The 27,183-nt window shown below is 54.2% G+C and overlaps 1 protein-coding gene and 1 pseudogene across 3 annotated transcripts in view; one reads left to right on the plus strand and one right to left on the minus strand.

Moving 5' to 3' along the window:
* The window catches only part of ABR (ABR activator of RhoGEF and GTPase), a 188,960-nt gene that overhangs the window by 129,481 nt on the left and 32,296 nt on the right, over window positions 1-27,183 (minus strand). Inside the window, exon 1 of one of the 3 annotated variants that reach the window (XM_070393448.1) lies at window positions 14,576-14,805. The exons of the other annotated variants lie outside the window; for them this stretch is intronic. Within the exon in view, the coding sequence (XP_070249549.1) occupies window positions 14,576-14,636 (61 nt within the window). The 5' untranslated portion in view covers window positions 14,637-14,805. Of the gene's footprint in view, window positions 1-14,575; window positions 14,806-27,183 lie in introns of those variants that run through there. 3 annotated transcript variants of the gene reach the window in all.
* On the plus strand, window positions 19,966-25,383 carry LOC138994522 (ATP synthase subunit O, mitochondrial-like; annotated as a pseudogene).

Genomic DNA, 27,183 nt, shown 5'->3' on the forward strand with positions numbered 1-27,183 from the left:
TCTTCTTCATAGAATTGTTGTCAAGAACAAGGGAATGAATGCACAGAAAGTGCTTAGATACAGTGGTTCTCAACTTTCTGGCCCTTTAAATACAGTTCCTCATGTTGTGACCCAACCATAAAATTATTTTCGTTGCTACTTCATAACTGTAATGTTGCTACTGTTATGAATTGTAATGTAAATATCTGATATGCAGGATGGTCTCAGGCAACCCCTGTGAAAAGGTCGTTCGACTGCCAAAGGGGTCGTGACCCACAGGTTGAGAACCGCTGGCTTAGAACAATGTACGATACACAGCAAGTGCTAGGTAAGTGACAGCTACTATCACTGGCTTTTTCTTCCATTAATCATGTCAACATTTTTGCGGGTATCAATCCTCTAAACACAATCTCAATATTTCTGTGACAACTCCACAGGAACGTCTCATCAGCTTACCTTCTAGGGGTGGAGGTAGCAAGGATGAGAGAAGTAATGACATGGACAAGGGCATGTAGATGGGTCCCCTGCTAAGTGCTACATACCATTTAATCTGGTGATAGCAACACCAGAGAGAATGCAAGAGATCCAGTAAAATTGAAACTTCGGATGAGTAACAAGTGCTTAGTACAAGTATGTCCCAAAATTTGTATGGGATGTACTTATACTAAAAAAAAAAAAAAAAAAAAAAAATTTTTTTTGTTGGTTATCTGAAAATCAAATTTAACTGGGCATCCTATATTTTTATTGGCTAAAAAGCTTGGCAACCCTACCGGTGGGGTTGAAGAGGTTGACTCCATTGTATGGGTAGGGAAGATGAAGCTCAAAGCGGATAAGTATACAGGGTATGGCCAAAGCAGGTTTACAGTTGTGAGTATGGGAAACAGGATTTATTGTTGTATTATTGTTTTTTGTTGTATCATTTTGCATCTGAACAACGGCAAACCCACTTTGCCACACCCTGTATTGCCCCAGGTAATGTCCCAGCAAGTAATTACTCAAAGGCTGAGCTCCCTGTTCCCTCCAGCTGCACTCTCCTCAGAGGAGAGAATTCCAGGCCTAGAGCGAGACAAACTGAGCTCTCAATGACCTGCCTGCAGTCAGGGCATGCCCCTCCGCCCCCCCGGAGGGGAGCCTGCGCGCAGGAAGAGACTTTTTTTCCCAGAGAGAGGGAGCTATGGCTCCTCCAAACCAGTGCACCAGGGAGGCTGCACGCCGGAGAGGGAGGGCAGGCAGCCAGGGACCAGGACTGCCCACTGAGGGCTGTGGTCAGCCAGGGCGGCACCCACCACCCTTCCGGGAGCTGGGGCTGGAACCTGGAGGCAGAACGCCCAGGAGAAAACTCAGGAAGCCCCAAAGGAAACCCCTCCGGAAGTCCTGATATATTTCCAGAGCCAAGAGAGAACATTTTAAAGCGAAAGCAGCTCTAAGAGTACTGACCAGGGGCCAGGCTGGCCTCCCAGAGGCCAGGGCATGACCACAGGGCCCCCCCGGCAGCCCCAGCCCAGGTCACCAGGCCACCTCTCAGGAGCTCAAACAGATGGCCTCGGGCCCCCCTGGCTCCACAGAGTGCCCCACCCACACCTTCCCTCCAAAGGCCCCCACCTCTGCTCTCTGGGACACCAAGGGGGAGTTTCACTTCAGTCATTCTCAGCTCTATTTTTACTCAAAGGTGGCAAGCCATCACGAATGCTCAAAGCAGGACAAACGAGTCACCTGATTCCAGAAACTTCTGGAGGCCTTCACTACAGGCCTAGGAGTCCAGGCCCAGAGCCCACTCCCCAGCCTGGGACTCCTCAAGGAGGTGACATCCAGGCTCCTCTTCCCCTGGCCAAGGAAGGCCAAGGGGTGCTCCTCCAGACCAGGACAGTGTGTGCAGAAAGCATGGTGTGCCTGTGAGCTGTGAGGAACGCAGTGTGGCTGGAGGGTCGAGAGGACCTGGAGGTGAGGCTGGAGGCGGGCTGGAGCCAGTGTCTGAATCGGTTCCCCTACTATGTCAAGGAGTTTAGACTTTATCCTACAGCAGGGGTGGGGAACCTCTTTTCTGCCAGGGGCCAGTTGGACATTTATAACATCATCCGAGGGCCATCCAAAATGATCAACTTAAAAATCAGGCTGCTATATTTGGTCAAACATTTAATTCACTGACCCCTAATGCCTTGGCAGGGCCAGACCAAAGGATTTCTCGGGCCTTATACGGCCCGTGGGCCGGACGTTCCCCACCCTTGTCCTATAGGAAGTGGCTGCATCAGATCTCCCGGGAGGGCTTGCAGGAGTCTAGGTCCTTCCTACCCAGCCTGGGCATCACCTGGGGGCTTGTCAGATGCCAAATTGGAGGCCCTGCCCCAACCTGCTGGACCAGAATCTGCATCTTTACCAGATGCTCTGGTCTAGGTGAGGCCCTGAGTTATGTCTGGGGCAGAGAGAGGGTCTCCCCCGCCCCCCCATTTTGACCTCTCCAATGTCCTTTCCTGATTGCCCTTCCACCCTGCTCATGCCCAGCTCTACCTGCTCCTCGCACCCTCCCCGCTCCTCTTAGGTGGCCCTTGTGCTAGAACAATGGACCTCAGACCCCCCAGAACATTGCCTTTTTTCATACCTCTCAACCAATCACAAAGCATTTCCAAGCTGCCACACGCTCGGGCACTGCTGGGTGTTGTAGGAAAGGGAGAGGGACACGTGGTTAAGAGTCAGTCCCCGAATGGGACCGGCACATAGAGAAGCTGTTCAAAAATACAGATGCCTGGGCCCCACCCCAGGTTCTCATCAGAAAGCCCTGGAGTTTGGGCTCCGCTGGTGAAGGGCACAGGCTGGGCATCCACACGGAGCTGGTTCGGAGCCCAGCGAGGCCTTTGTAGGCCGTGTGCCCTTAGGAAAGCAGGTTAAGCACTCTAGAATCTTTTTTTTTTTTAAGTTTCCTAATCCCTAACACCGGATAAAAAGCGTTGGGACCTCCCTGGGAGGCTGAAGACTAAATGGGACATTCTTTGTAAAGTGCTTAAGGACAAGGTCTGGCACCCTATAAAGGCAGCCTTTGTTCTTCTTCTTCAGGCCTCTAAGGAGTTTAGAGTTTAGCAGATTTGAAACTACGGACACAAAACACTGTATAGGTAAACATTACCCAACAACTGATAGGAAAGTGCTTAATGATGTGGCCCAGGGTAAGCAGTGTCCAGGGTTCTGAGTGGGAGATCTCACTGAAGTGAGTGCTATGTATAATCAAGCATGGGGGGCTTCCTGGAGGTGGTGGTAGCTGAGCCACGGCTTGAAGCCGGGGGTGAGTTCACCAGAGCACAGAGGTTAGTAGTGGGATGGTGAGGGGCCTCGCTGACCTGTGTGTGTGTGTGTGTGTGTGTGTCCACACATGCACGGGGGTGGGGGTTAGTTTTGATAGAATGTGATGGGAAAGAAAACACCCCACTGGAGGTTTCTGGACAAAGCAGAGGTGAATGGAAGTGGGTACCGTGTAGCCACAGCCAGCTGGAAAGGAGGCCATGCCTCGGATCAGGGAAGGAGCTTGAGGATGCTCAGGTGTCACCGCAAGGGCCTGGCTGTGGTAGCAGCTGACCAGCCACCATAGGGTCCCCCGAGCCAGAAACAGCTCTTTTGCCATCAAATTTGTGTCCCGTTCTTCCTCTCCAGGAAGCTGGAGACAGAACCAGCTCCTGCTTTTGGTCTCTAAGGGTTTTCCACCCTAGATGGCACACAGTGCCCACTGACCCATCTAGGTGGGCACCTTCCAGGTCCAAGGGGGGAACGTTTGGTCAGGAGCTGCCAAAACATGTGCCCACCCTGGTGATGGGAAAATGGTGCTTCTACACGGCTGGGTGGCGCACCAGCTGGTCTCTCATTAACCCTCTCAATGATGCACTAGAAAACAGACAGCCAAGGCTTTCTGCCCCATTAACACCCAGGCTGCCCTTCAGGGGGCGGGGAGGCCATGGGTTCTGTCTAGACAGAGACACTCGTAAAGGCCAGATGCCTGAGCTTCTGCACTCAGGAGGGGGGTGGGCCGAGATGTGGTGTGTCCCCTGCACGCAGCTGCCCCCCACGGCAGAACTCCCCAGCACAGGCTGATCACAACAATGGCTCCCCTTTCTCATCCTTGAAATGAGGGTAACATCCGTTCACAGGTTTACTGTGGCGATTAAATGAGATCATGAATGTGTGAACACCAGTCTGGTACCCATCAGGTGTCCAAAGGCTTCGTTATTTCTCTTTTTATTGGGAAATGGGCTCCGAAGGGAGATGTGTCCTGGGTTGCCTTTATCTGGTCAGAACCCAGTGTGACAGAAGGGACTGGCTTGGGTTGGGATCTGCAGAGAGTCCCCTGGGAGTGGGAATAAAGGACCCCAGGTCCCCACACCGCCACCAGCAGCAGCACTGTTATCCCCTGGGAGCTTGTTAGAACGCAGGACCTCGGGCCTCACCGCAGACCTACTGAATGAGAGTCTGCATCGTAGCAAGATCTGCAGGCGATTCAAACGCACAGTAGAGTTGGAGATGCTGCTCTCATATATTTGGTCCCGGAGAAAACCATCCTCTCCCACCACGGGAAATGTGGGGCCCATGACTCTGGGCAGACAGGGACCCCGAAGCAGAAGAGCCCTGTGATCAGCACCCGCTTGCTTGCCATGCCACACGGAAGCACATTCAATCACCTGTTGAGGAAATGACTCCCTTCTTGATTCCTTTCCTTTTTTTTCTGTCATTGAAGAAAGACTCTGTTTGGTACCACTGTCCTTAACATCCCTCTACCCTGTTTACTTCCCTGTAAACAAGGACACCAGAGGCTCAGACCTAGATCCTTCCAAAGCAACCGTGTAGAACCAGAATTAATGACATTCTTTCATTTTCTTTTTTTTTTTTTTTTTAAATATATTTTATTGATTTTTATACAGAGAGGAAGAGAGAGGGATAGAGAGTTAGAAACATCGATGAGACAGAAACATCGATTCAGCTGCCTCCTGCACACCCCCCACTGGGGATGTGCCCGCAACCAAGGTACATGCCCTTGACCAGAATCGAACCCTGGACCCTTCAGTCCGCAGGCCGATGCTCTATCCACTGAGCCAAACCGGTCAGGGCACATTCTTTCATTTTCAGCACAGTTTTTTGTAAGGTAACTTTTGATTTACTGCACGTGGGACAGATGTCCATTAGTTTCCTTTCTAAGTAAGTTATATTTTAAATAATGAATCCCATTAAAGAAGAAAAGCCATCAAGTCCATTATAACAGAAGTGTGTGAATCTGGGGTATATAAAGAAGTGAGGCTTGGGGAATTATTATTCCTTACCGTTCCTAAGAGGCCTTGGAGACCATCTCGTCTACGGTTTTCCATATTGCAAGTCATGGCACCACTGTAGTAGCTCACAACCAGCGCTTTGGGGTTTGTTTTTAATGGAGTAGAATAGAATAGAACGTAAGTGCATTGCAAATGTGATAGAGGGGGGTAAATACTGTCCAATGAAACTTTTGTTTCAGTTTGCGTGTGTGCTGGCTTACAATATAAAATGTGTGTATAGTCCACCCTCTCTATACCTGGGTTCCACATCCACAGATTCAACCAACCACGGATCAAAAAATATTTTTTAAGAATGTTACGGTGTTGCCCTAGCCCCGTGGTCGGCTAACTGCGGCTCGCGAGCCACATGCGGCTCTTTGGCCCCTTGAGTGTGGCTCTTCCTAAGCCTTAGGAGTACCCTGATTAAGTCCATAACAATGTACCTACCTATATAGTTTAAGTTTAAAAAATCTGGCTCTCAAAAGAAATTTCAATCGGTATACTGAGTGAGTGAGCGGGGCGGCGGTTCATGGGTCCCTATAACCAACCACGCAGGGGTTCCTAAAAGTGCCCACCGGCTCAGCGAAGAAAGGAAGCTGCCGGGGAAATTTTGAGCAGCAAAGGGAAAGGAAGGGAATGGAGTTGTAGAGCACCCCCTCCCTCTACCCCACTTTTACCTTCCTGCTTGGTGTCAGCTCAGGGCAGGCTTTCATGCTATCATACCCAAAACCCTCACCACACACAAACGCTTTGTGAAACAAGCCTTCAGTCTTGTTCCGGCCTTTCTGGCTCCAGCCAAACAGGGGTCTGCTGAGGTGTCAGCCGCCCCCATCGCCCCATCCCCCCAGGCTGCCCCCAGAGGGCTGACCTCAGCAGGGGACTCTCTGGGCTTGGAAAAGGGGGACTCAGCAGGTGTGGGGAGTGGGGCAGCGGGGTCTGCTCCGAGCCACCCCATCATTAACATGCTGCCCGTGGGTGAGTTCAAGTGCAGAAGCTGGCTCTGCGGTCCAGCTGGCCCTGGCCTCCGCAAAGGCCCTTGGTGTGCAGTGGCCTGATTTAAGGCCCAGGGCTCTTATTGTCCTTTGGAAACTGTGGAGGTGAATTTAAAAAGGCCTGAGAGCCGGGGCTCTGGCAAGCCCTCTCCTCCTCCAGTGCCCACTCCCTCGCTCCTGGCCCTGCTCTGCTCTGGAAACTTGGGCACTAACTGTACCCCATCCCTAAGTCTATTTTCTCTCTCCTCCCTTTTTTTTAAACATTTGGTGCTTCTTGAGAATAATCCCAGGGAGGAGGTTACACTGGGCTCTGGACTCCAAGTGTCCGTGGGGAGATCTCCTCGGGATCATCCCTTAGGAAGGGGCGGCCCAGTTGGTGAGAGCCCCTCAAAGGCCATGCGGGGAAAGCCAAGACCGTCTCCACAGTTGTCATTCTAGCTGGAGAGACGACAGATCCATCACCCTCTGTGAAATACCAGCTGCCAAGGGGCCTTCACTGGCTCCTCTGTGAAAGGCCAGGGACTGTGGGAGAAAGAGCAGCGCAGAGTCAGGCCAAATGGTGTTCAACTCCTGGCTTGTACTCTAGCTCTAGGGCCCTGGATTACTTACTTAACTTCCCTGAGCCCCAGTGTCCTCCTGGTAAAATAGAGGTAATAATTCCTGCCTCATAAAATGTGGGCTGTTAAAGATCCGTAATAACACATGGGAAGTGCCTAGACCCGTGGTCGGCAAACTGCAGCTCACGAGCCACATGCGGCTCTTTGGCCCCTTGAGTGTGGCTCTTCCTAAGCCTTAGGAGTACCCTAATTAAGTTAATAACAATGTACCTACCTATATAGTTTAAGTTTAAAGAATTTGGCTCTCAAAAGAAATTTCTATCGTTGTACTGTTGATATTTGGCTCTGTTGACTAATGAGTTTGCCGACCACTGGCCGAGACCACTGTTGGAAACTGAATGGGCGCGCGCGCTGCGCGCGCTGCGCGCGCACACACACACGCAAGGTGGGGCAAAAGTAGGTTTACAGTTGTGAGTACGCAAAACACGGTTTATTCTTGTACTGTGATGTGTTAATTATTGTATTATTTTCCATACAAACAACTGTAAACCTACTTCTGCCCCACCCTGCATATATATCTGAGATCTTATCCAGCTCAAACTGGGAGCCGTACTACAACAACCTAACCTCTCAGAGCCTCGGTTTCCTCATCTGTAAAACCGGGGGGACAATCACAGGTACCTTGTTGGGTTCGGACAACGTAGGAAAAGTACCCAGCACAGTATCAGGCACCTCGTAGGGCTAACTAGATGTTATGTTTTCTTCCATCCTTCCTAGACCAAATGGAAAAATCTAATTTCTATGAACTCAGCAGGACTAATTTCTTTCTTTCTTTTTTTTAAATCTTCACCTGGGGATAGGTTTTCATTGATTAATTTGAAGAAAGAGAAAGGGAACATCAACATGAGAGAAAATTATTGATGGGGGCAGGGAGGGGGGGAATTGAACCCACATCCTAGGTATGTGCCCTGACCAGAAATTGAACCACAATGTTTTGGGGTACAGGACGATGCTCCAACCAACTGAGCCACCCAGCCAGGGCTAATGAGCTTTCTTTTCATTGGCCCAGTGGTTGTGAGACACCCAAGGATGAGGTCTCTGTGTCCTTTTGCAGAACCAGACACATTTCCCAAAGAGATCCCCATGGCACAACTCCAGAGGCACCAACCCATAGAACACAGTCAGAAAGCATGTGGGTGTTTTTTTTTTCCTAAAACTGCACCTTCAAGGAAGAAACTCATTCAAAAAGATGGCCCACAGCTGTGTAGGCCACGGGTAACACGCCGCTGAACAGGGTGACCACAAGTGAGGAAATCCATTGCAGAGGGGAGCAGCCGTCCCCCCGCGAGGGAAATAACTGGGCTTAATTACACATCTCCGGTCTCTCTGTAATCTGGATCCATTAAACCCTTGTTGCTGGCCAGGAGGCAATGCCCAGGAGGAAGGGGTTAGCCCAACACACTAATAGGATCAGCCCTTCAATCCCATGAAGGTAATTATGGCCACATCCTTCCCCACCTGCCTTGAGTAAACCCACAGATCCCTAGTCGGCCTGGGGCTTTCCTAGGCAGCACCGGCTCCACAGACACCCAGGAAGCCAATGGCTATGCCTCCCAGCCAAGTGACAAGGACTCTGAGCTCCATCAGCACTGGCCTCCCAGCCTTCCTTCTGCAGACCTTGCTCACCTTAGGCCCATGCCGGACAGCATCTGCTATGAATACTTGTGGTCTAGAGGGGCATGAATGCATCAGAGACGAGAGTAGAGAAGGGGGAATGGCACCCCCCCTTTATATATGTCACCACGCCCCCCCCCCCAATCTGGCCCTATCCCCTGAAGACCACACTGACCCTGTCCATTCTTATATGGCCAGGCAGCCCGTATTCATTTCCATTCTGGTGCATGATGGGAAAGGAAGGGCAGAAAGAGAAACCACGAATAAAGCACAGGGGCAGCAAACTGAGGGAGGCCTAAATAAAGTCAGAATCTGGGGTCAGAGACGCTGGCTGTCCCAGCCACAGTTGGCCATGGCATCACTTGGCCCCACTTCAAAGGGCTCTTTGCCAACGCCTTGGGCAGGGGTAGGAATGGGCATCCACCCCCAACCCCCACACAGGGATGCACCCTATAGTCTGCCTGTTGCCCTGATTTCTTTCTTCTTCCCCATTGACAGGGTCCGGACAGCTCTCTCCAAGCTTCAGGGACACACAGAACACTCCCACTGCCATGGGGGCATCCATGGCTCCAACTCTCTTGCCCACTGAAATGCAAGCTAGGGTAGACCAAAGCCACAAGTCAGCATCAGTCTCTCCCATCCTGCCCTGCAGACAGGTAAGCCTGCTGGCCTCCCCTACTGGCATCAGCGGAAAGTGCCAAGACGCTACAGGTAGGACGTGGTGGGTACTCCAAGCCCCATGGGTAGCCTCAGCTTACCTACCACACCAGGGGCCAGGCAGAGGCAAATGGTGTGGAGATGACGTAGAGTTGTTCTAAAGCCACCTGGTTCCTGGTTTGCCCCCAAAGAACCTAAGCTGAGCCAAACAGCCACAGCACCAACACTGGCAGTGCGGCCTTCCAATCACACAATCACGGGCCAGAGCAACGCGTGGGACTCCACTGTAAGCTACTACAATGACCAAATCCACACAGCTGGAAACTTGTGAATGGGCCCAGCTAATGGGTTTCTGGGATTTCTAGTGGAGTAAGAAGTTAAAGAAGCCAAAAACCCAGAAGTTTCCTTCCCCCATAATATTACTGGGGGCATATGATGTATGAGGCACTGGGCTAGGCACCATCTAAGAACCTGGTCCCAACTCTCTGTTGCTACCAGTCCCCTTCCCCCCTTCCCACGCCCTTTCAAACTCCTCTGCAAGCCTTTTACGAGGGGGGACTATGGTGAGCTGGACATCTGAGCAGGTCAATACACCCTTTATCTTCAAAGCACTTTATATAAACATTCATCAAGTAATCCACACGGCACCCAGGAGAGCTATCATAGCCTCTCTTTACGGAAGTATGCACAAGGAGTGCGCACCAGAGCCGTCCAGCAAACAGACCAGACCTCAGAGAGCACCCCACGTCCGTCCATCCTACCCACAAGAGTGAGAATGGGTTTTCCTCACGATTCCCGCACCTTCTACTCACCTACCAGCATTTTCCAGCTGGTTCTCCAAAAATGGCTCTGTCATTTCTTCCTCTTCCCAAACAACAATAACATCAGCAACCACAACAACAGCACATGGTGTTTCTCTGAGTAGATGACTTCATCCCTCTGCCCCAGCCCGACCTCCAGACACTCCGAGACTCCAGCAGGCATGACAAGGATGGCCTGCTGTTGTGACTGGCTCCATTCCGAGGATAAGAAGACATCCACCTGCAGGTGTTTACCCGCACATCAGGGGAGGGCTAATCGAACCCACCCAGTCTGCCAGGCCAGCGGCTAATATAGGAGGTAAGATGGGAAACTGAGGCAGGCACATGATCATCTGGAGATGGGCTGTGTCCCTCAGTGCTTGCCTGGCCCAGGGACAGGGCCCTGAGCCTATAAGGGGCAGGCAAACATCACGACAGACTGAAATACCCCTGGGGGACGGTGCTTGCGATAAGAGAAGGGAGCTCCAAAAGGTAGGTTCTGACACCAACAGATGGCCGTGTTCTGCCTTCTGGGAGGTCCAAGTAACTGCAAGCTTTGTTTGGCTCAACAGAGTAGGAATGTTTAAGGCCAGAGCTGAAAGGCTTGGGACAAAAAAAGAGGCTGAAATGGCAAAGGAAAAGACTAGATGAGCCCTCAGCTCTTTAAATAAATCCTGAACATATGGCTAACGACTTTCCATTTGAAGAGGTGCCACATGAATGGCCTACCTGGGGCACATACATCTCAATCCAGATCTGTGTGGAGGGCGGTCTCCACTCAGAGGGACAGAGGAAGTTTCAGCGTACCGGCCCCACCCCACCCCCATTTTGAGGTAATTCCACAGAATTTAATGTAATCCAACCTAATCCCAAGACATAGAAGAAAAACAAGAGGAAGTGATGTGTTTAGTGGAAAAGGTGATGAGAGCCCGACCGGTATAGCTCAGTGGTTGAGTGTCAAACCTGTGAACCAGGAGGTCACAGTCTGATTCCGGGTCGGGGCACAGGCCCAGGTTGCGGACTCCATTCTGGGGAAAGAGGGAGGGGGAGTGCAGGAAGGGGCCAGATCCATGATTCTCTCTCACCATTGATGTTTCTATCTCTCTCTCTCTCCCTCCCCCTTCCTCTCTGGAATCAATAATTTTTTTTTAAAGAAAGGGTGATGAGAAAAAGAAAGAAGATAAAATGAAGATCATAGCCCTGTAGAGAGAATCACACCAGATTCAGGGAAAGAATCTAGGCAAGGCACTGGGGCAGGGGGAGGCGGGGGGCTGACATTATTACATTAACGTAGGAAAACGAGTGGCACAGAGACAGGAAGTGGGATGACTGGAGCCCCCATCTGCCACTCCGGCTTATCAGGGGCGAAGACCCTGCTGCCATCAGTCCTGGGTCGCTCTGGCAGCTGAGTGCCAACCAGCTCCCTGAGTCAGACAAACCACCCTCACGGCTGGCAGCCCTTCAAGACTTCCCACAGGGGCAGAGCGGTCTGCGGCCACCCCTTGTCCACTGACTATCCACATGCAATGGAAGGGGACACACTCCCCCTGGCACAGAAGCTGAAGCCAAAATGAGCTGACAACTAACTCCAAAGGCAAGAAGTCTGCAAAGGGAAGGGGCTGGTTGGCAGTCGGGCACCTTGGAATACAGAATCCCTGGCCTCCGTGAGCTCAGAGCCTCAACCAGCCCTGCCTTGGCGCCAGGACCAGGCCCCAGTTCCTGCAAGAGACACAGGGGCAGGCTGGGGCCGGAGTTATTGAGGCCACTGACCGTGCTGGGCCATTTCAGGGAGAACTCTGTGACGGAGGACCAAAGAGACAGACGTCCCCCATTCCAGGACACTTCGTGGCCCTGAATAAGCTCAGACATACTCGGGTGAAATTCGAGTCTTCCTAGCGTATGATCTGAATTCCAGCTTTGTCATTTGTTGGTTATGTGACCTTAGGTAATGAGTTGAGCTTACTGAGCTCCTCTCTCTGTAACATGGGGGTGAGATGCCCGTCCGGCATGGCTCAGTGGTTAAGTGTTGAACTATGAACCAGGAGATCATGGTTTGATTCCCGGTCAGGGCACATGCCTGGGTTGTGGGCTCGATCCCCAGTGTGGGGCGTGCAGGAGGCAGCTGATCAATGAGTCTCTCATCACTGATGCTTCTAGCTCTTTCTCCCTCTCCCTTCTTCTCTGAATTCATATATATATATATATATATATATATATATATGTAAAATTTTATTTTATTTTTTAAATAGCGGTAAGACTACCCATCTCGCCCGAGTTGTGAGGTTTGGAGAGAATGGATGGAAAGTGCCCAGCACAGAGCCTGGCATGTAGCAGGTCCTCAGGAGATGATACTATCATGTGCTCAGGAGAAAGCTTTCTCACCAGGTAACTCCCATCTCTACGAAGGGACACTGACCACCCTGTGCCCTAGGTACAGCCCCTTTACCGATTCTGGTGGATTTGGCTTTTGTGGCAACTTGCCACCCCAGGACTGCGAGCCCTGTAAGCAAACAACTTCCCGAGAGGCAAAGGAACTTCCTCTGGGAGCCACAGGCCCCTGCTGCCAGGCAAGTGACAGCCCGGGTATTTGTTTTAACGTAGGCTCTTGTCAAGAGGAAACTTCATGGCTAACAGCCCAAACATGACTGCACAGCACCTCCCCAGGAAGCCTGGTTCTACAGCTCTCAAATAAGCTGTTCTGAAGAGGAGCTTCTCACACTGCTGCCAAGGCAGTGCCCCCTCCCACCCCTCCAGCCGGCGGCTCCAGGAGCCCAGGGGCCAGGGCAGAAGCAGCAGCAAAACAGACAGCTCAGATGCCAGCCTGGCTCAGATGCCAGCCTGGTACACAGGCACCACCCCCTCTCACCGCCCCCCCCCCCCCCCCCCGCCCCCCAAAGAGGCGCTCGGTCTAATTCCCTTTCCTAGGCCCTGTCTTCCTCAGGTCAGGAATTTTCAAGGCAGCCTCAGGCAATTTTGCTTCTCTGCTGGGGTGGGGGTGGGGCGGGGAAGGGGGCGACAGGAAAGCTTGGAAATGATCGGGTCTGGGTTTCTTCTCCAGGGCAGTGGAGAGAAAGCCCGAGCCAGGTTTCCATAGGATTCTATGCGTTGGGGAACAGGGAAACCAAAGAGCCAGACACATTCAGAAATGTAAGCAGCATGTGAATATGAGGCATTGTTATGACGGTCATTTGGGCGAGCGCAGCGAAGAGGAGGTCACTAATCCTTTGCGGGTCAGGAGCTGATCTGCAGCAGGCTCTGAGCAGATGTGCGCCCCCGTTCACGCGGGCACACGTGCGCACACACGCCACACAGCCACGGGCCCTGACCTTCACCCAAAGGTGCTGGCCGCGCAGGGGAAGGAGCAGATGGAGTGGCTGGGCTTGGCAGGACTGCCACCCGGGGGGTCGGGCTTGCCCCCTTTGATGTTGAAAAAACCAAAGCAGAATGAACCATCACCAGGAGAGCTCCTGGGGGGCGGGGGGTGGGGTGGGGGAGAATGACGGTGACCCAAGGGGCTACAGAGGTCAGAGGCTAGAAGCCTCCAGGGCAAGACCTTGGGGTTCAAGGCATTATCCTTGTCTACTGCCATCCCCCCAATATGACTGATACCAAGGAATTCGAGCCAAGCTGCCTCTTAAAAATGCCCTTGACCCATGGCACCCAGTGTCCAGAGCCAGAACCTGGCCCCCACCTGCCTCCCCCAGCCCCTGCCTCAGGGCTCTGGGCTAGGAGAGTAGCCAGAGAGAGTGGGAGGGTCCCCCTGAAGTGGTGGGGAGAGCACACTCCATCTCCTGTCTTCTTCAGGGGGCAGCAGGACCACATCCCTGTGCACGCTGGGGAAGGTGTCTCCACGCAGGGGTGGGAAGGTGTGCAGGGCTTTAGCCGCCTAAGCAAGGCGGAGTGGGAGGTGGGGGCGGGGCGCTCAGGCCCCAAATGTACGAGTGACCAGGTACACATACCAGCAGCGGCGCTGGAGCCATCACAAGATCGCGGCAGATATGGGGGCATGGGGGGTGGAGGAAATGGGAAGGTTTCTTTTTTGGGGGTTGGGGTGGGGGGGAGAGGGGTGGTGGTGATGTGGTTGGCAGGAAAGACTGCGGAGCCGGGGTTTACAGCTCCTTCTCCAAACGGCCCCCACGCATATCTGCACACACATTCTCCCTTCCCGCCCACCCCCACCCCAAACACACACCCGTCTCAGGCTGTCCCCGAGGTGGCCAACTCTGGCCCCAAGGACTTTGCCAAAATGGCCTTTCTGCTTCAGCATGGACAGAAGGAGCAGCCAGTGGGGGAGCGGAGGCAGCACCCCACAACGACTCTCCCCTCTTTCCGAGGACTGGGGAGTGGTCGGTTACACAACAGGTGGGAGCGGGGTGACACAGCTCTCCCGGCCCCGTCGGCCCACCGCTCGCCTCCCACCCGCCTGAAGACCGCTCTGCGGCCGATCGTGGGGGTCCCACGCCGCTTCCCCGCCTCCCGGCCCGCCGGGCACTCGGCCGGCCGTGCCCGCAGCCCCCCGCCCGCGCCGGGCTCCCCACACCAGCCCGGCACCTCGGGCCCGGGGGCCGTCGGGGCGCCTCGCGGGCGCGGGGCCATCACCGCCCGCCTCCCGCCTCCCGCCCGCGCGCACGTACTGCTGTAGAGGGTGTCGATCCAGGAGAGGCGCGGCAGGCCCGGGTGGCTCAGCGGCTCCATGCCCGCGGCTCCGCGCGGCGGCGGCGGCAGCGGCAGCGGCAGCTCGGTCAGATCGGAAACCCGACCCTCATCGCACAACAAAGGAGGGAGGGCGCGGGCGGCGGGCCGGCGGGGCGCCGGGAGGGGCGGCCAGTCCTGGAGGCCGAAGTTGCCGAGCGCGGGGTGGAGGCGGAGGGGGGGCGCAGGGAAACAGGTAGCAGGGAGGAGCGAGCCGGAGCTGCCGGGCGGGCGGGGGCGGGCGGGCGAGCGCCCCCGGGAGCCCTTGGGCCACTGCGGCCGCGGCGAGCCCGCTGCGGATCCCGGAGCCTCGTCCCCGCAGCCCGCGCGCCAACTAGCAACTTGCCCGGGGCTGCGCGGCGCCCAGGGGCGGGGGCCGGAGGCCGCGACCAATCTGCGCGCGGCTCCCGCGCCCCCTCCCCCGCCGCAGCGCGCCTCCGGCCCGGGCGGAGGTGTGGGGAGCAGCCCCCGTCCCCCCCAACGCCGGGACGGGCAGGGCTGCAGCCCGCGCCGGAGGAGCGGTCCCGCTGGGGGGGTCTCCGGGCTGCGGCGCCGGCCCAGGCGCCTTCTCCTCCCCTCGCCCGGCTCAGCCGATTCTAGCCACCCGCAGACGAGGTGTCACGGGGAGACCTATGCGCCCGCAGGGGTGACATCACCTGCCACCCCGGGATCTCTAAGCGCCGTTTCTGGGGCCGGTGCGGCTGCCAGGCCCCTCCCCGAGGCAGGCCTGGAGGCGGCGCCGGCCGGGTTAATGTCCGGCCTGCCTGCGGGCAGCTTTGGCCGCCCAGGGACTCCTTCCTTCCAAACCTTAACAGCGCCTCATCTATTTAAACACCCTTGACCTAAAGGCTGGGCGGTTCCAGCCCTGTACTCCAGGGGGCGGCAGCTGGAGGAAGACGGGAGGCTGGGGGTCAGAGAGCGGCTGTGGAGGACAAACTAGGGTACAGGAGAGGCCGGGGCCCCTGCTGGGTCCCCTCCAGGACCCTCCTCTGGGGGTTTCTAGTACATACAACTCTAGGGGAGTCTGGGACCAAGATGCCTCCGACAAGAGAACCTTCAGAAACAAAATCCCTCCTAAGACCCCACGAAAGCCGTTAAGAGGTGGGGGGCTTTATGCCTGTCCCCCGAGTGCTGGTTCTATGGGACCCAAGGCAACTTGGGTTCTGCAGGCCTCCTTGGGCCAAAGGACTCAGGAGAAGGGACTGGAGGGGCAGGGGCAGCCTCGGCTGGTCCCGAGCAGCAGGGGCCGGAGCTCCTGGACCCACAGGAGGGAGGCATGGCACCCTGTGCTGGGCCGCTTATGCTGTTTCTACCTCAGATAGTGAGGGGTCTGATGATGGAGGCGCCCTTCCCCACCCCCACCCCCAGGCCCAAGCAAAGCTGGGACCCAGCTCTACAGACAGGCCTACAAGCTGAAGCTCCCGTGGCCTCTGTGGGGGGGGGGGGGGGGGGGGGGGGCAGTGGGGTCAGCATCCACGCGCATGGGAAAGCGGGTCCTCGTGGTTCCAAACACCTGCAGGCCTATTGCTTTTTCTTTTTTGTTTTGTTAAGCCTCGCCAGAGGATATTTTCCCATTGATTTTCAGAGAGAGTGGAAGGGACGGGGAGGAACAGAGAGAAACATCTATGTGAGAGACACATGGATTGGTTGCCTCCTGCATGTGCCCCCGACCAGGGCTGGGGATCAAGCCTGCAACGGAGGTATGTGCCCTTGGCAGTCCGAGGGCTGACTATCCATTGAGCCACACCGGCCAGGGCCCTGCTTTTTCTTAAGGGGTGAAGCAGACCTTCACCAGGATGCCGGAAGGAAGCCCGCACCAGCCCCTGCAGCTGCTTGGGTAGCGCCCTCCAGAGCTGCCCCAGGGAAGATGGTGGCCACAGGCTCACAGCAGATCTGCGAAGCCCTGGTAGGTGCAGTGGAAGATGCTCTCGGCTGTGGAAAGCCTCCACAGGTAGCTGCACGGGAACTGTGAAGGAACACGGGCCCCTCCCTGCATCCGCGTGGCTCTACCCTCCCCAGCCCTCCAGGCCCCTCCCTGCTCAGCTGTCACCCTCCACCATTCCTGCCTGGCACACAAGACTGGTTGGACCAAGCAGGCACCTGGAGCTTGGCAGAAAGGGGGGGGTAGGGGGGGAGCGTACATCTCCAATGAGATGCTCCAGAAATAGAGCCAGGATGGGAGAGGGAGCGAATGGCTCTAAGAGGAACGAGAGGGAGGAGGGTGATGGGAGCAGCAGGGAGGGGCCCAGGACCTCTCTTCTTCCCACAGGGAACTCTCTGAAGGCATAGAACCCAGAAGAAAGACGGAAGCAGGAGCACAGCCCAGGGAAGCAGCAGCTTCTCCACCCCCACCCCCACCCCCACCCCCACCAGGGCAGTCTCGCCCTCTCTCCACCTCTCCACATGCTGCAAGGGTTTTCCTATGGCCACATCCGGGCACTGACTGTGAGCAGGCCATGGATGTATGTTTCTGCGTGAGTCACATACATTTGCATACATTTTACATTTTTATCTACAAAGGCTGGAGCAAGCTATTTTCAGCATTTTTGAAGCTAAAATGTTACAGTTGCTCTCCTTATCGATGCCATAGTTTGCTTTTTCCCCCCTCATTCTGCCCAATTCTGTCTTGGACCTCCCACTCCAGAACACAATTCAGGGTAGAGAGAGGGATCTTAGAGGCCAGAGGGAGGAGCACTTCTAATAATTAACAGAGGAGGCTACAGTGCACGTGGCTTGGCTCTTAGTGTTTTGTTCACAAGATTATATCACTGTGAACCTTACTATCTCAGTTCCCTCCATTTTCCAGATGAGAACACGGAGGCACTGAGCAGCTAAGGAACCCACCCGACAGGAAGTGGAGGGCTGGGACTCAGACCCTGGCGCCGTCCGCTCATGCTCTTAAATGCCATCCATGCTGCCCCCACTGTCAGTTGACTGGCGAAAGCAGGGTGGCAAAGGTCCCTGGAAATCTTTGCTGGTCCCTGGGTTAGAGACCACCTTCCAGGAAACCCATCCAGCCCTCTTCCATCTCTACACACCTGTCACACAGATGTGTTCCGGGAAAGGGCAGTTACTTCATGCCTTGATGCCTTCACTGGATGGCCTTCAGTAGATGTTAACACCACACAGCTTGACTCTAACCTTGGCTATGGAGACATGTGTGGGGGCCTTGAAGCACCAGGGTGATTTCAGACTGGAGCAGAAGCCTCCAGAAATCTGGCCCTGCGGGTAGGGAGGAGATTGGGGGAGACCCCATCCACATCTTAGGAAGGAAGGGGTTAAAGAGTCACTTTCATGGGCATTTTGCCAGCGGAGAAGTGCACGGCCAGCAACCCCAATCTGTCAGAGCAGCAGGGGTGTGTGTGCCTGTGGACAGGAGGCCCTGATTCAGCTAAGTGCAGACCTGTCCCTGCACCCCATGGCACTGAATCAGCACCCATCACAAGGTGTCCTCCAAGCCCTCGCTAACCACTGGCTGCCCAGTCCTTTGAGTGAACACTCCCCACCTTCCCCAGCTCTCCCTCTGGCCATGCACTCGGGAGTTCCTGAACTCCCCACCTCCCCTGGTGACCGCCCTGCTCCTGCCTCACCGCCAGATTTAAGGGAGAGTTAAGCAAGGGTAGGTTGTCTTGCTGGGAGTGCTGCTGATGAGGGACGGAGCGGGAAGAAGTTATATCCCATTCTGAAGGTCAGCGGTCTTCCACAGAATTCCCAGGGCTGGGCTATTATACTCATTGCCTCTCCAACAACCAACTCCTGTTTCCACCAGCCAGGTGACTGTGCTTAGAATCCAAACTGGGTATTTCCACATTTCTTCCCTCCTCACTGTTAGCAACCCAGCTCCTCTGAGCACAACAGGAAGGCCCTGGGAGTCCCTGCTCCCCTGACCCCCCGGAGGTCACTGCTGGGGAAAAGGCTATCCATTTGCCTCTCTCCACTCTGGGGCCAGCAGGGAGCACCCGTGAGCAGGGGCTGGGTGTTACTGGTGGCCAGGGCGGGCGGAGCCCTTTGCATTCAGATTAAAAAAACAAAGAACAGACTGTGATAGCCAAAGAACCGAGTGTTTCCACCCTCCCTCGTAGATCAGCTTTCTAAAAGCTGGGCCTACACCTTTGTTCACGGGGGTGTACCCCACACTCAGCCCAGTGGATGAGTGAGGCTCCGGTAGACCTCCGGGGTGTACCCCACACTCAGCCCAGTGGATGAGTGAGTGAGGCTCCGGTAGACCTCCGAAGCAGCCGTAACCACACTGTGCCCCCCGGTCAGCTTTCTGTCAGAAGCACCACCGACTGGCATTCAATTATAAATGTTGAATAAATAAAATGAACAACAGCGAACATTTATTTATTGAGTGCTTTTTAAGTGCCAGGCGTTGCTCTATGTGCTTCCCATAAATTGGCTCACTTAATCCTCATCATAAACCCAGGAGACAGGCGCTACTATCCTCTCCACTCCACAGCAGCGGAAAGACAAGCCACTGGCTAGCCGCTGGTGACCTTGGAAACGAACCCAGATTCTGAATCCGGAGCCCACGCGTGTAAACTCTGGACTGGACCGCAATGAGTGAGCAGTGAACAGAGAATGAAGTTAGACTCAGGGAGAACGAAATCGGGGCTACAGGAGAAACGCAAGGCAGAACCCCCGGGCCACCCATGACGAAGCAAAAAGAGAGCTGGCTCCCAAAGAAAACCACATCCGCTCCCACAGGACAGATGACCCTGGGCACCAGCTACATACAGCCAATCTAATGATAGCCTCCTGAACCCCAGTCCCGGCGAACCCTCCTGCTTCTATGCCCTGGGCCAGCCTCCGTTTTCACATCTGTAGGTGGGCAACCAGGTGGGTTGGAGAGATGACTTCCAGGCTTTCTACCAGCCCTTAGAGGCCCATACGCTTTGCTTCCGAGCAGCCCCTGGGGTGGCCTGTTTCCTGCTCCTGGCTTCATCTCCTCCACCTGGGTCCAGTGAAGCGGCGTTTACTGTTCTAGAATTCGCTCTCACCCGTGGGGCCAAGAGAGAAGAGAATTCCCCAGGCTTCCACTGAGTCACCTGGGAGGGAGAAGGCTTGGCCTGAGAGCTCTGTCCTTGGCCCTCTTCCCACCTGCCTCTTCCCAGCCTCCTCGCGGTTCCAGCGGTCAGTTAGGTCTGCAGGCAGCACAGATGAACTCACCAGCCCTCCCCAGTTACTCATTTCTCTATCCAAGTTTTGTGTCAGCTTGAGTCATGGGGAAGCTCTGCAGCTCTGGCAAGATGTAAACCTAAGAACGGCAGTCACCCCCTGGTGGCCTCCCCTGGCCCGGAGGAGGCACAGGGACACCCAGGTCCCTGTAGCCATGAGCTCCTCACCCACACCCACGTTCTTCAGGGGGGTCCAGAAGCCCTGCTCCCACGACCAGGGCCCCCAGTGAGGCCAGCGTTCGGGACAGCGTAGCTGCCTCAGATGAACGGAGCAAGCTGCAGTTACAGGAGGGCCGCGTGCCAAGCCCCGGCTAACATGGCCCTTACCCAACAGGCTCAGATAGCACCACCCAGGGGTCAGCAGGAGAGGTTTCCTAGAGAGCAGATCAGAGGGCTCCGCGGCAGGGTCTGGCGCCCCCTCCTACGTTACTTACCACAGCATCCCCATCGGCATTTGGAAAGAGGCCAGGAGAAGAGGCGGAAGGATTCTCTGAAGTCCCAAAAGCTCAGAGACACAAAGTTCAACGGCTCTGACTTATCAGCTCCCAGCAAAGCAAGGGCACGTCCAGCTGGGGTCAGGGCTCACGGGCTGGCCTCCTGCCCTCCTGTGGCCAGCATTCCCCTGAAGCTGGCTGTGCTCCTCGCTCTTTCAGCCAGAGTTCTGCAGGCGCGTCCCACCCCTGCGCTGCTCTGCCAGGAGCTCTGACGCCACTCACCAGGCTGGCCCCGTCCCTATCAGGGCCAGGAGTGGCCACAGGGGCTGAGGGCGGGCTTGTCCAGGAGGCTGGCTCCCAAGGTGGCAGCTCAACATTCATGGAGAAAGGAGCATCAGCGCCTCGCCAGGGGTGCTCGCTATTCGTGCAGTCTCGCTTTGGGGCTACCGTTCAAGTTCGTGGGTGCGTGGCCCTGTCTCTTTAAGGACCAGGCCTCTTTAAGGCAAGTTCCCTCTGCAGTCACCCCTGCTCCCAGCGCTCCTGCGGCAGACGGCGGGGGCTCCCGAGCGCCATCTGCTGGCCCAGAAGAGCAGCGCCTCGGCCACCAGGAGCAGTCCCGCTACGAGGCCTGGGAAAAGTCTGCACTAAAATCTGAGCTTAGCCCATGGATTCGACACAGGGCTGTGCGTTTCCCTCGTGAGCAACAAGGCTCGGGAAGTCAGGAGGAATTCCATTTGGGGCCAGGAGACAGCAGGAGCCCCCATGAGTGACCAGAAAAGAAAAACCACCCCACTGGACAAAACCTTCCCTAAGATATTCTCAAATGGGGGGATTTTCCCAGTCTCCCTGCTTGCCGGCTGCAGGACCCGAAGCGCCGCTGTACGTACCCTGTCCCCATAAACACTGGAACGGTGCTTCTCAATTAGGGGAGGGGTAGCTGGTATTGCCCCACTAGGAAGTACTAGAAAAATGTGTAGGAGCATTTCAGAGCCAGAGTTGCTCAAATATCCTGCAATATGCAGAACTGTCCCAAAGAGCGTCTGTCCCCAGGCGCCAACAGTGTTGACAACACTGGTCACGGGGAACGGAGGATGGTGATATCGCAAGCTCAGACCCCCCTGTTCTTCTTTGCCTCGTCATTCTGCCTTTCATGTCCTCCCTAAATTTTACCTTTATAATCCTAAAGGGAGTGGTCCGGCCCAGGCCACCTTCAGATAGGGTGCCAGTGGCCCTGGCAGCCCCGCCCCAGAAGCTCGGCACATACCTGCACCCAGCCTGCGTTGGGTCGTCATGACCCTTGGAAGCGAGAGGCAGACAGACTCAGACGGCCAGGAAGCAGCGGACAGTCTCTGAGAAGAAATCACAGAAGACCAGCCACCCAGTTCCCCCAAGGGTCCTTCCTACATGAATGACCTCACTCCGCCCTGCGCTCTATTCCCGGGCTGTCCCACCATGTGCGTCTTTTACATAAGGCACTTTCAGATCCTGGTCATGAAACTTGGTGACTCCTAATTTCCCCTTCTGCAAGGCCATCGCGCCCTCTCCCGGGCTGGTCGGCTCCGTCTCATGAGCACAGTCTGGCACCAGCGGCTGATGTGAGAAACCCACACATGTGACGTGTGTCCCCGTGAAGGGAGAGTGGGGAAGAATGAAACTCTGGCTGCGGCGGTGAAAGCTGCACAGTGGTCACATCGGAGCTGGGTCTGTTGCCTGGAGCAGCCCCGGCCTCACCAGGCCGAGATCACAGCTAGAAGGATCAACTGGAGGGAAGAGTTTCCCAGAAGCTCACAGAAACTAGGTAGCACTTTCTCAAACACATCTGGCCGGTCGCTCCCTTCTAAGCCCCATCGATGGCTTCCCACTGTCAGAGTAAACACCCACAGCCCCTTGGTGGCACACAAGGCCCCTGGCCTGGCCCCTGCACTTCCTTTCAGCTTCCTCTGGCACATTCCTCTCCTTGATCTCTTTTTTAAAAATTAATTTAAAAAATACATTGTTATTGATTTCAGAGAGGAAGGGAGAGGGGGAGATAGAAACATCAATGATGAGAGAGAATCATCTACTGGCTGCCTCATGGATTGGCTGCCTCCTGCGCACCTCACACTGGGGGAATAGAGCCCGAGACCCAGCATGTGCCCTGACTGGGAACCGAACTGTGACCCCCTGGTTCATGGGTCGACGCTCAACCACTGAGCCACGCCGACCCGGCCTCCGCCTTGCTCTCCTGCGTTTTCAGAACTTTTGCACAGGTTGATATCTCTGGCTAAAATGCTCCATCCCCCAACACACTCTGCCTGGATATTTCCTACTCTTCCTTCTGGTCTTAACTTGAATATCACTTCCGCTAGGAAGCTTTCCCTAACCACCAGACCAGGGGGGCCGGCATTTCAGATGACCCAGTCCTCTTGTAAGCCACTCAATGCCCGAGTCTTCTGCTAGACTGAGAGCTCCAAGGGGTTAGGAACCACATCTCTCTCATTCACCACTGTAACCCCAGAACCTTGAAATAGTGATTCAATCACCAAATGAGTAGATGAATGAATGAATGAATGAATGAATGAATAACCAAATATATTTTTGGTTACGAAGAGTGTGGAAGGAGGGAGGACAGGTGCTTTAGCCAGCCCAGCTTCCGACTGGGAAAGGACTGTCCGGGCTGGTTAGGATATCACGTCGAGTATGACCACCCTCTGGAAGGACTCAGAAAACAACAACCGGATCACAGAATCAGATTTGGGGCAGGAGAATTGCTGCTCCAATTAATCCTCTCACTGCTCGCACAAACTCCCATCTAGAAGCTCCCTAATGCACAGGGCTCCTGTGCCAAGCGCCAGCATCCGACGCTGCGCCCTTTTTTACCCAATCAGATGCCAACCTGGAAGGGGAATAGAAACCAGAAATGGCTCAGCCCACGAAGGGAACTTTGGTCTCAATTCTCAGAGCCCTTCTCCTAGGCCTGTCCCAATTACGTTTGTTTTCAGAGGAGGAAGCAAACGGTGGCTCTAGCCTAGAAAAAAGCAGTTTCTGGGTGGGAGCCTGCCCTGCGTCTCCTGCTGCCTGGGAGGGTGCCGATGCTGGGAAGCTGAGGAAGAGGCTTCCGGTAGGCGCAGCCACGCTGACCTCCCCGCCTCAGCAGGTTGTAGGCTGAAGCTGTCACTCACGGACTCCCAGGGATGAAGGTGATGCCCCTCCCACCAGAGAGGGGAAATCTTGCTTGCAGCTTTCTGACGGGAGAAATATGATGAAAACTGCTTCTGGGGCTCTGCCATCCCGAGGACCTAGCTTGAGAGGGTCTGTAGACTGCCTGACAGACAGACAGACAGGGTGTGGGCAGACCTCTGTGGCTGCTGCCTGCACTGAGTCACGGTGACCACTGGGCAGGCACTGCACCAGACTCAGCTGGTCTGCCGGGCACCTGCAACAAGGGAAGAAGGTTCCTTTTCGTTTCCCCGTCACTGAGACAAATAAGATTGGATGTGTTGGGCCTTGGGTCCGTGATGGTCCAGAAAATCAGCCTAGGCCACTGGGGCCAGTAACCCAGAAGGTTAGTCCTCTAAGCCACCTGCCCGGTTCGCACCGGCTGCCCAGTAAGATACTGACATAGCTAATCCTCTCAGGGTTCTTCTCCCCTAAAGTGAAGGACACCGTGGTAGGAGGGAGTGGCTGTCAGCGAGGGCAGAAGGATGATAAAGGTGACAGCAACGAACACTTACTTCGTGCTTCCCACGCCGGGCTGATCTAAGGACTCCGCATGTATGAAACCACTGAATTCTCCCAGTAACCCAAGTGCTCCAGCATCCATGCCTTAGCCCCTCAACACTCCACGACCTCTCTCCACAGAAGGGAAAGAGAACTAAGTTGAGCACACCCTCAACCCAGGGTCTAGCTCTGCCACCAGCTCGCTGTGTGGCCTGGTGGAACTTCCTTTCCCTCTCTGGGCCTTGGTTTGCTCACTTTGAGATGGAGGAATGAAGGTCATCCTGTCTACGATTCCCGAGACACAGAGAACCAGGAAATGGCTGACAAGGGAGGGAAAAGCTTTCCTCTTTCCCACACGCCAGGTGCCCAATATTGCAGGAAGCGCACCGGGCCTTGTAAGCTAGCAAAGTTACTCCTTAGCTCATCGGACATTCCCTGAGCATTTACAAAACAAGGCGCCTTCCTTTGCCTATGGTGCTCAGGACCGTGGATTGGAAACATGCCCACCCTCTCCCGGCTCGGGTCTGACCCACAGCCGAGAGAGGACACGCCTCCTCAGCAGTTTCCGGGCCCTCCCTGCAGGCACGGTGTTTCAGCACATCGGTGGCCAGGACGTTTGCCAAGCCTGCGGGGCCACTTGTTCAGTAGATGGTATCGAAGGTCGCTGTGCCACTGATCTGTATTCTGCTGCATCTAAACGGAATGAGCTGGAACAAGTAGGAAAGGAATCGTTGAGAACAGCACATCTTGAAGGACCCCCCAAATGGCGGCTTCGATTACGAATCCCTATGGCAAGTGTTCCCTTAAAGTGAAAAGCCTGAAGGACATGACCGCAGAAGAGAGACCGTCTCCGCTCACGTCCAACCTGATCCAGCTGCCTGTCAAAGATGGTCGCCGGGACAACACCCCTGGCGTCGCTTCTGCCCCTCCTACCAGGAGGAGTGTCACCACGGAGAAGGACCATGCACAGTGCCCGCGGCATCGCCTTTAGATGAAGCCACTCTTTCTGAATTAAAAACCATCTTGAGCCCAGCCGGCATGGCTTACCGGTGGAGCCTTGACCTATGAACCAGGAAGTCATAGTTCAATTCTCCGTTCGTTTGGGGCACAAGCCAGGTGGGCTTGATCCCCATCAAGGGGTGTGCAGGATGGGGGCCTGCAGGAGGCAGCCAATCAGTGATTCTCTCTCATCACTGATGTTTCTATCTCTCTCCCTCTCCCTTTCTTTCTGAAATCAATAAAAAAAAATATATATATATATATATTTTAAAAACCATCTTGAACAGTGTCCTAAGTAAAAGCCAAATACTGAAACTGGAAGTTAAGATTGATCTGTCAGTCATGGGTGGAATGATTGTCCGAATTGAAGAGAAATATGTTGATATGTCTGCAAAAAACAAGATTCAGAAGCTGAGCACGTTTATGCTGGGGGTTTTCTGAAAAGTGTTGATTTTTCTGTCAGCAACAATAAAATGCTTCCTGAATAGGAAAAACAAAAACAAAAGAAGGCAGGCCCAGAAGTCATCAAGAGGCAAGGCAGTGCCTGGTGTGGGTCCAGAAAGTGGTCCGGACCGTAACGTGGGTTACGGAGGAAGGGGGCTGGTCACCACTTCCAAACTGAGTTGATAACCAAATGCTTCTTGGAGGAAGTGGCATTTGAACTGGGACCTGGAAGGACACCTAATATTTAATTTGCAAAAACGGTATGGTGGAGAGGCAGGGCACTGGGGTGTGGGGGAGTAGCATAAGCAATTACACAGAGGCAAAATGGGGGTGAAGAGCGGAACCAGAATGAATGACTGGAGGAGAAGGTCCTTTTGGGAACTGGGGAAGAATATTGCTAATAGAACATGTGGCCTGAGCATGAACTCAGGGACTCAACAGAATTTGCAGCTTTTCTTAGGCCTGTCCTTATAAAGAAGTCTTTCTGGGACACCCCTCTCACCCCCCGCCCCAACCCTCACCCCCGTGCAACACCCACAAAGGTTTAGGACCCACCTCCCCTTCTTTTCTTCTTTATTTTTTTTAATTTTTTAAATATATTTTATTGATTTTTTACAGAGTGGAAGGTAGAGGAATAGAGAGTTAGAAACATTGATCAGCTGCCTCCTGCACACCCCCCATTAGGGATGTGCCCACAACCAAGGTACATGCCCTTGACCGGAATCGAACCTGGGACCCCTGAGTCCGCAGGCCGACGCTCTATCCACTGAGCCAACCCGGTTAGGGCCCACCTCCCCTTCTTGTGAGTTTGCAGGGCCAAGGCGTCCAGGTACTGAAAGCCCTTCGGTCAGTGTGTCCCTGGCTTCCATTCTTATGTTCTAGGTACTGTGTTCAGCGCATTACTTTTCCTCTCAGCCTTTTCTTTCCAGCTTTATTGAGATACAACTGACCAAGAACATTGTGTACGCTTAAGGTATCCGACGGGATGATCTGATACAAGCAGGTGTTGTGAAATGATTGCAATAAGATTAGTTTACACATCCAATGCATCCACGACTCACACAGTTACTTTTTGTGGGTGTGATGAGAACATTTAAGAGCTACTCTCTGAGAAAATTTCAAGTATACAGTAAAAAAATTTCAAGTATACAATTTCAACTGGTGTGCTGCAAGAATTTTTACAACATGTAATACCTAACTACTTAGTCAGGGGCACTGACCTCTTTTCCCTGAGGTTGTTAAATAAAAATGACAACGGCCAACACAACAACATCTGGTACGAATCAATCAAAATTATACCTGTTTTTGTTGTTGTTGTTGGATCTGCAAAAAATATATTTTTTGGTGTGCCACAGAATTTTAGTCATTAGTTTATGTGTGCTGTGAGATGAAAAAGATTGAAAATCACTGCAATAGAGGATTGTTAACGATACTCACCATGCTGTACATCAGATTCCCAGAACTCATTCATCTTATACCTGAAAGTTGGTACCCTTTGACCCGCATGTCCCCATCCCCCACCCTAACTCCAGAACCATCCGTCTCCTCTCTGTTTTGACGTCACTCTAATTTTTAACACATGACCCCTCTGTGTGAAAGACACGATCATTATTCCCACTTTACAGTAGAGGCTCAAGGTCACATCTCCAGTAAGTGACAGAGTCAAGTTCACACTTAGATTTGACTGGGTCCAGAGCCGAAGTTCCCCAACCACTGCTATGAACTGAATGTTTATGTCTCCCCCAAATCCGCAGATAAAAGCCCTAACCCTCACTGTGATGATATTTGGAGGTAAGG

This window comes from Myotis yumanensis, unplaced genomic scaffold (genome assembly GCF_028538775.1).
Source record: "Myotis yumanensis isolate MYYU_CA2020_CCGP unplaced genomic scaffold, mMyoYum1.0.hap1 SCAF_16, whole genome shotgun sequence".
In the NCBI taxonomy this organism is placed as follows: domain Eukaryota; kingdom Metazoa; phylum Chordata; class Mammalia; order Chiroptera; family Vespertilionidae; genus Myotis; species Myotis yumanensis.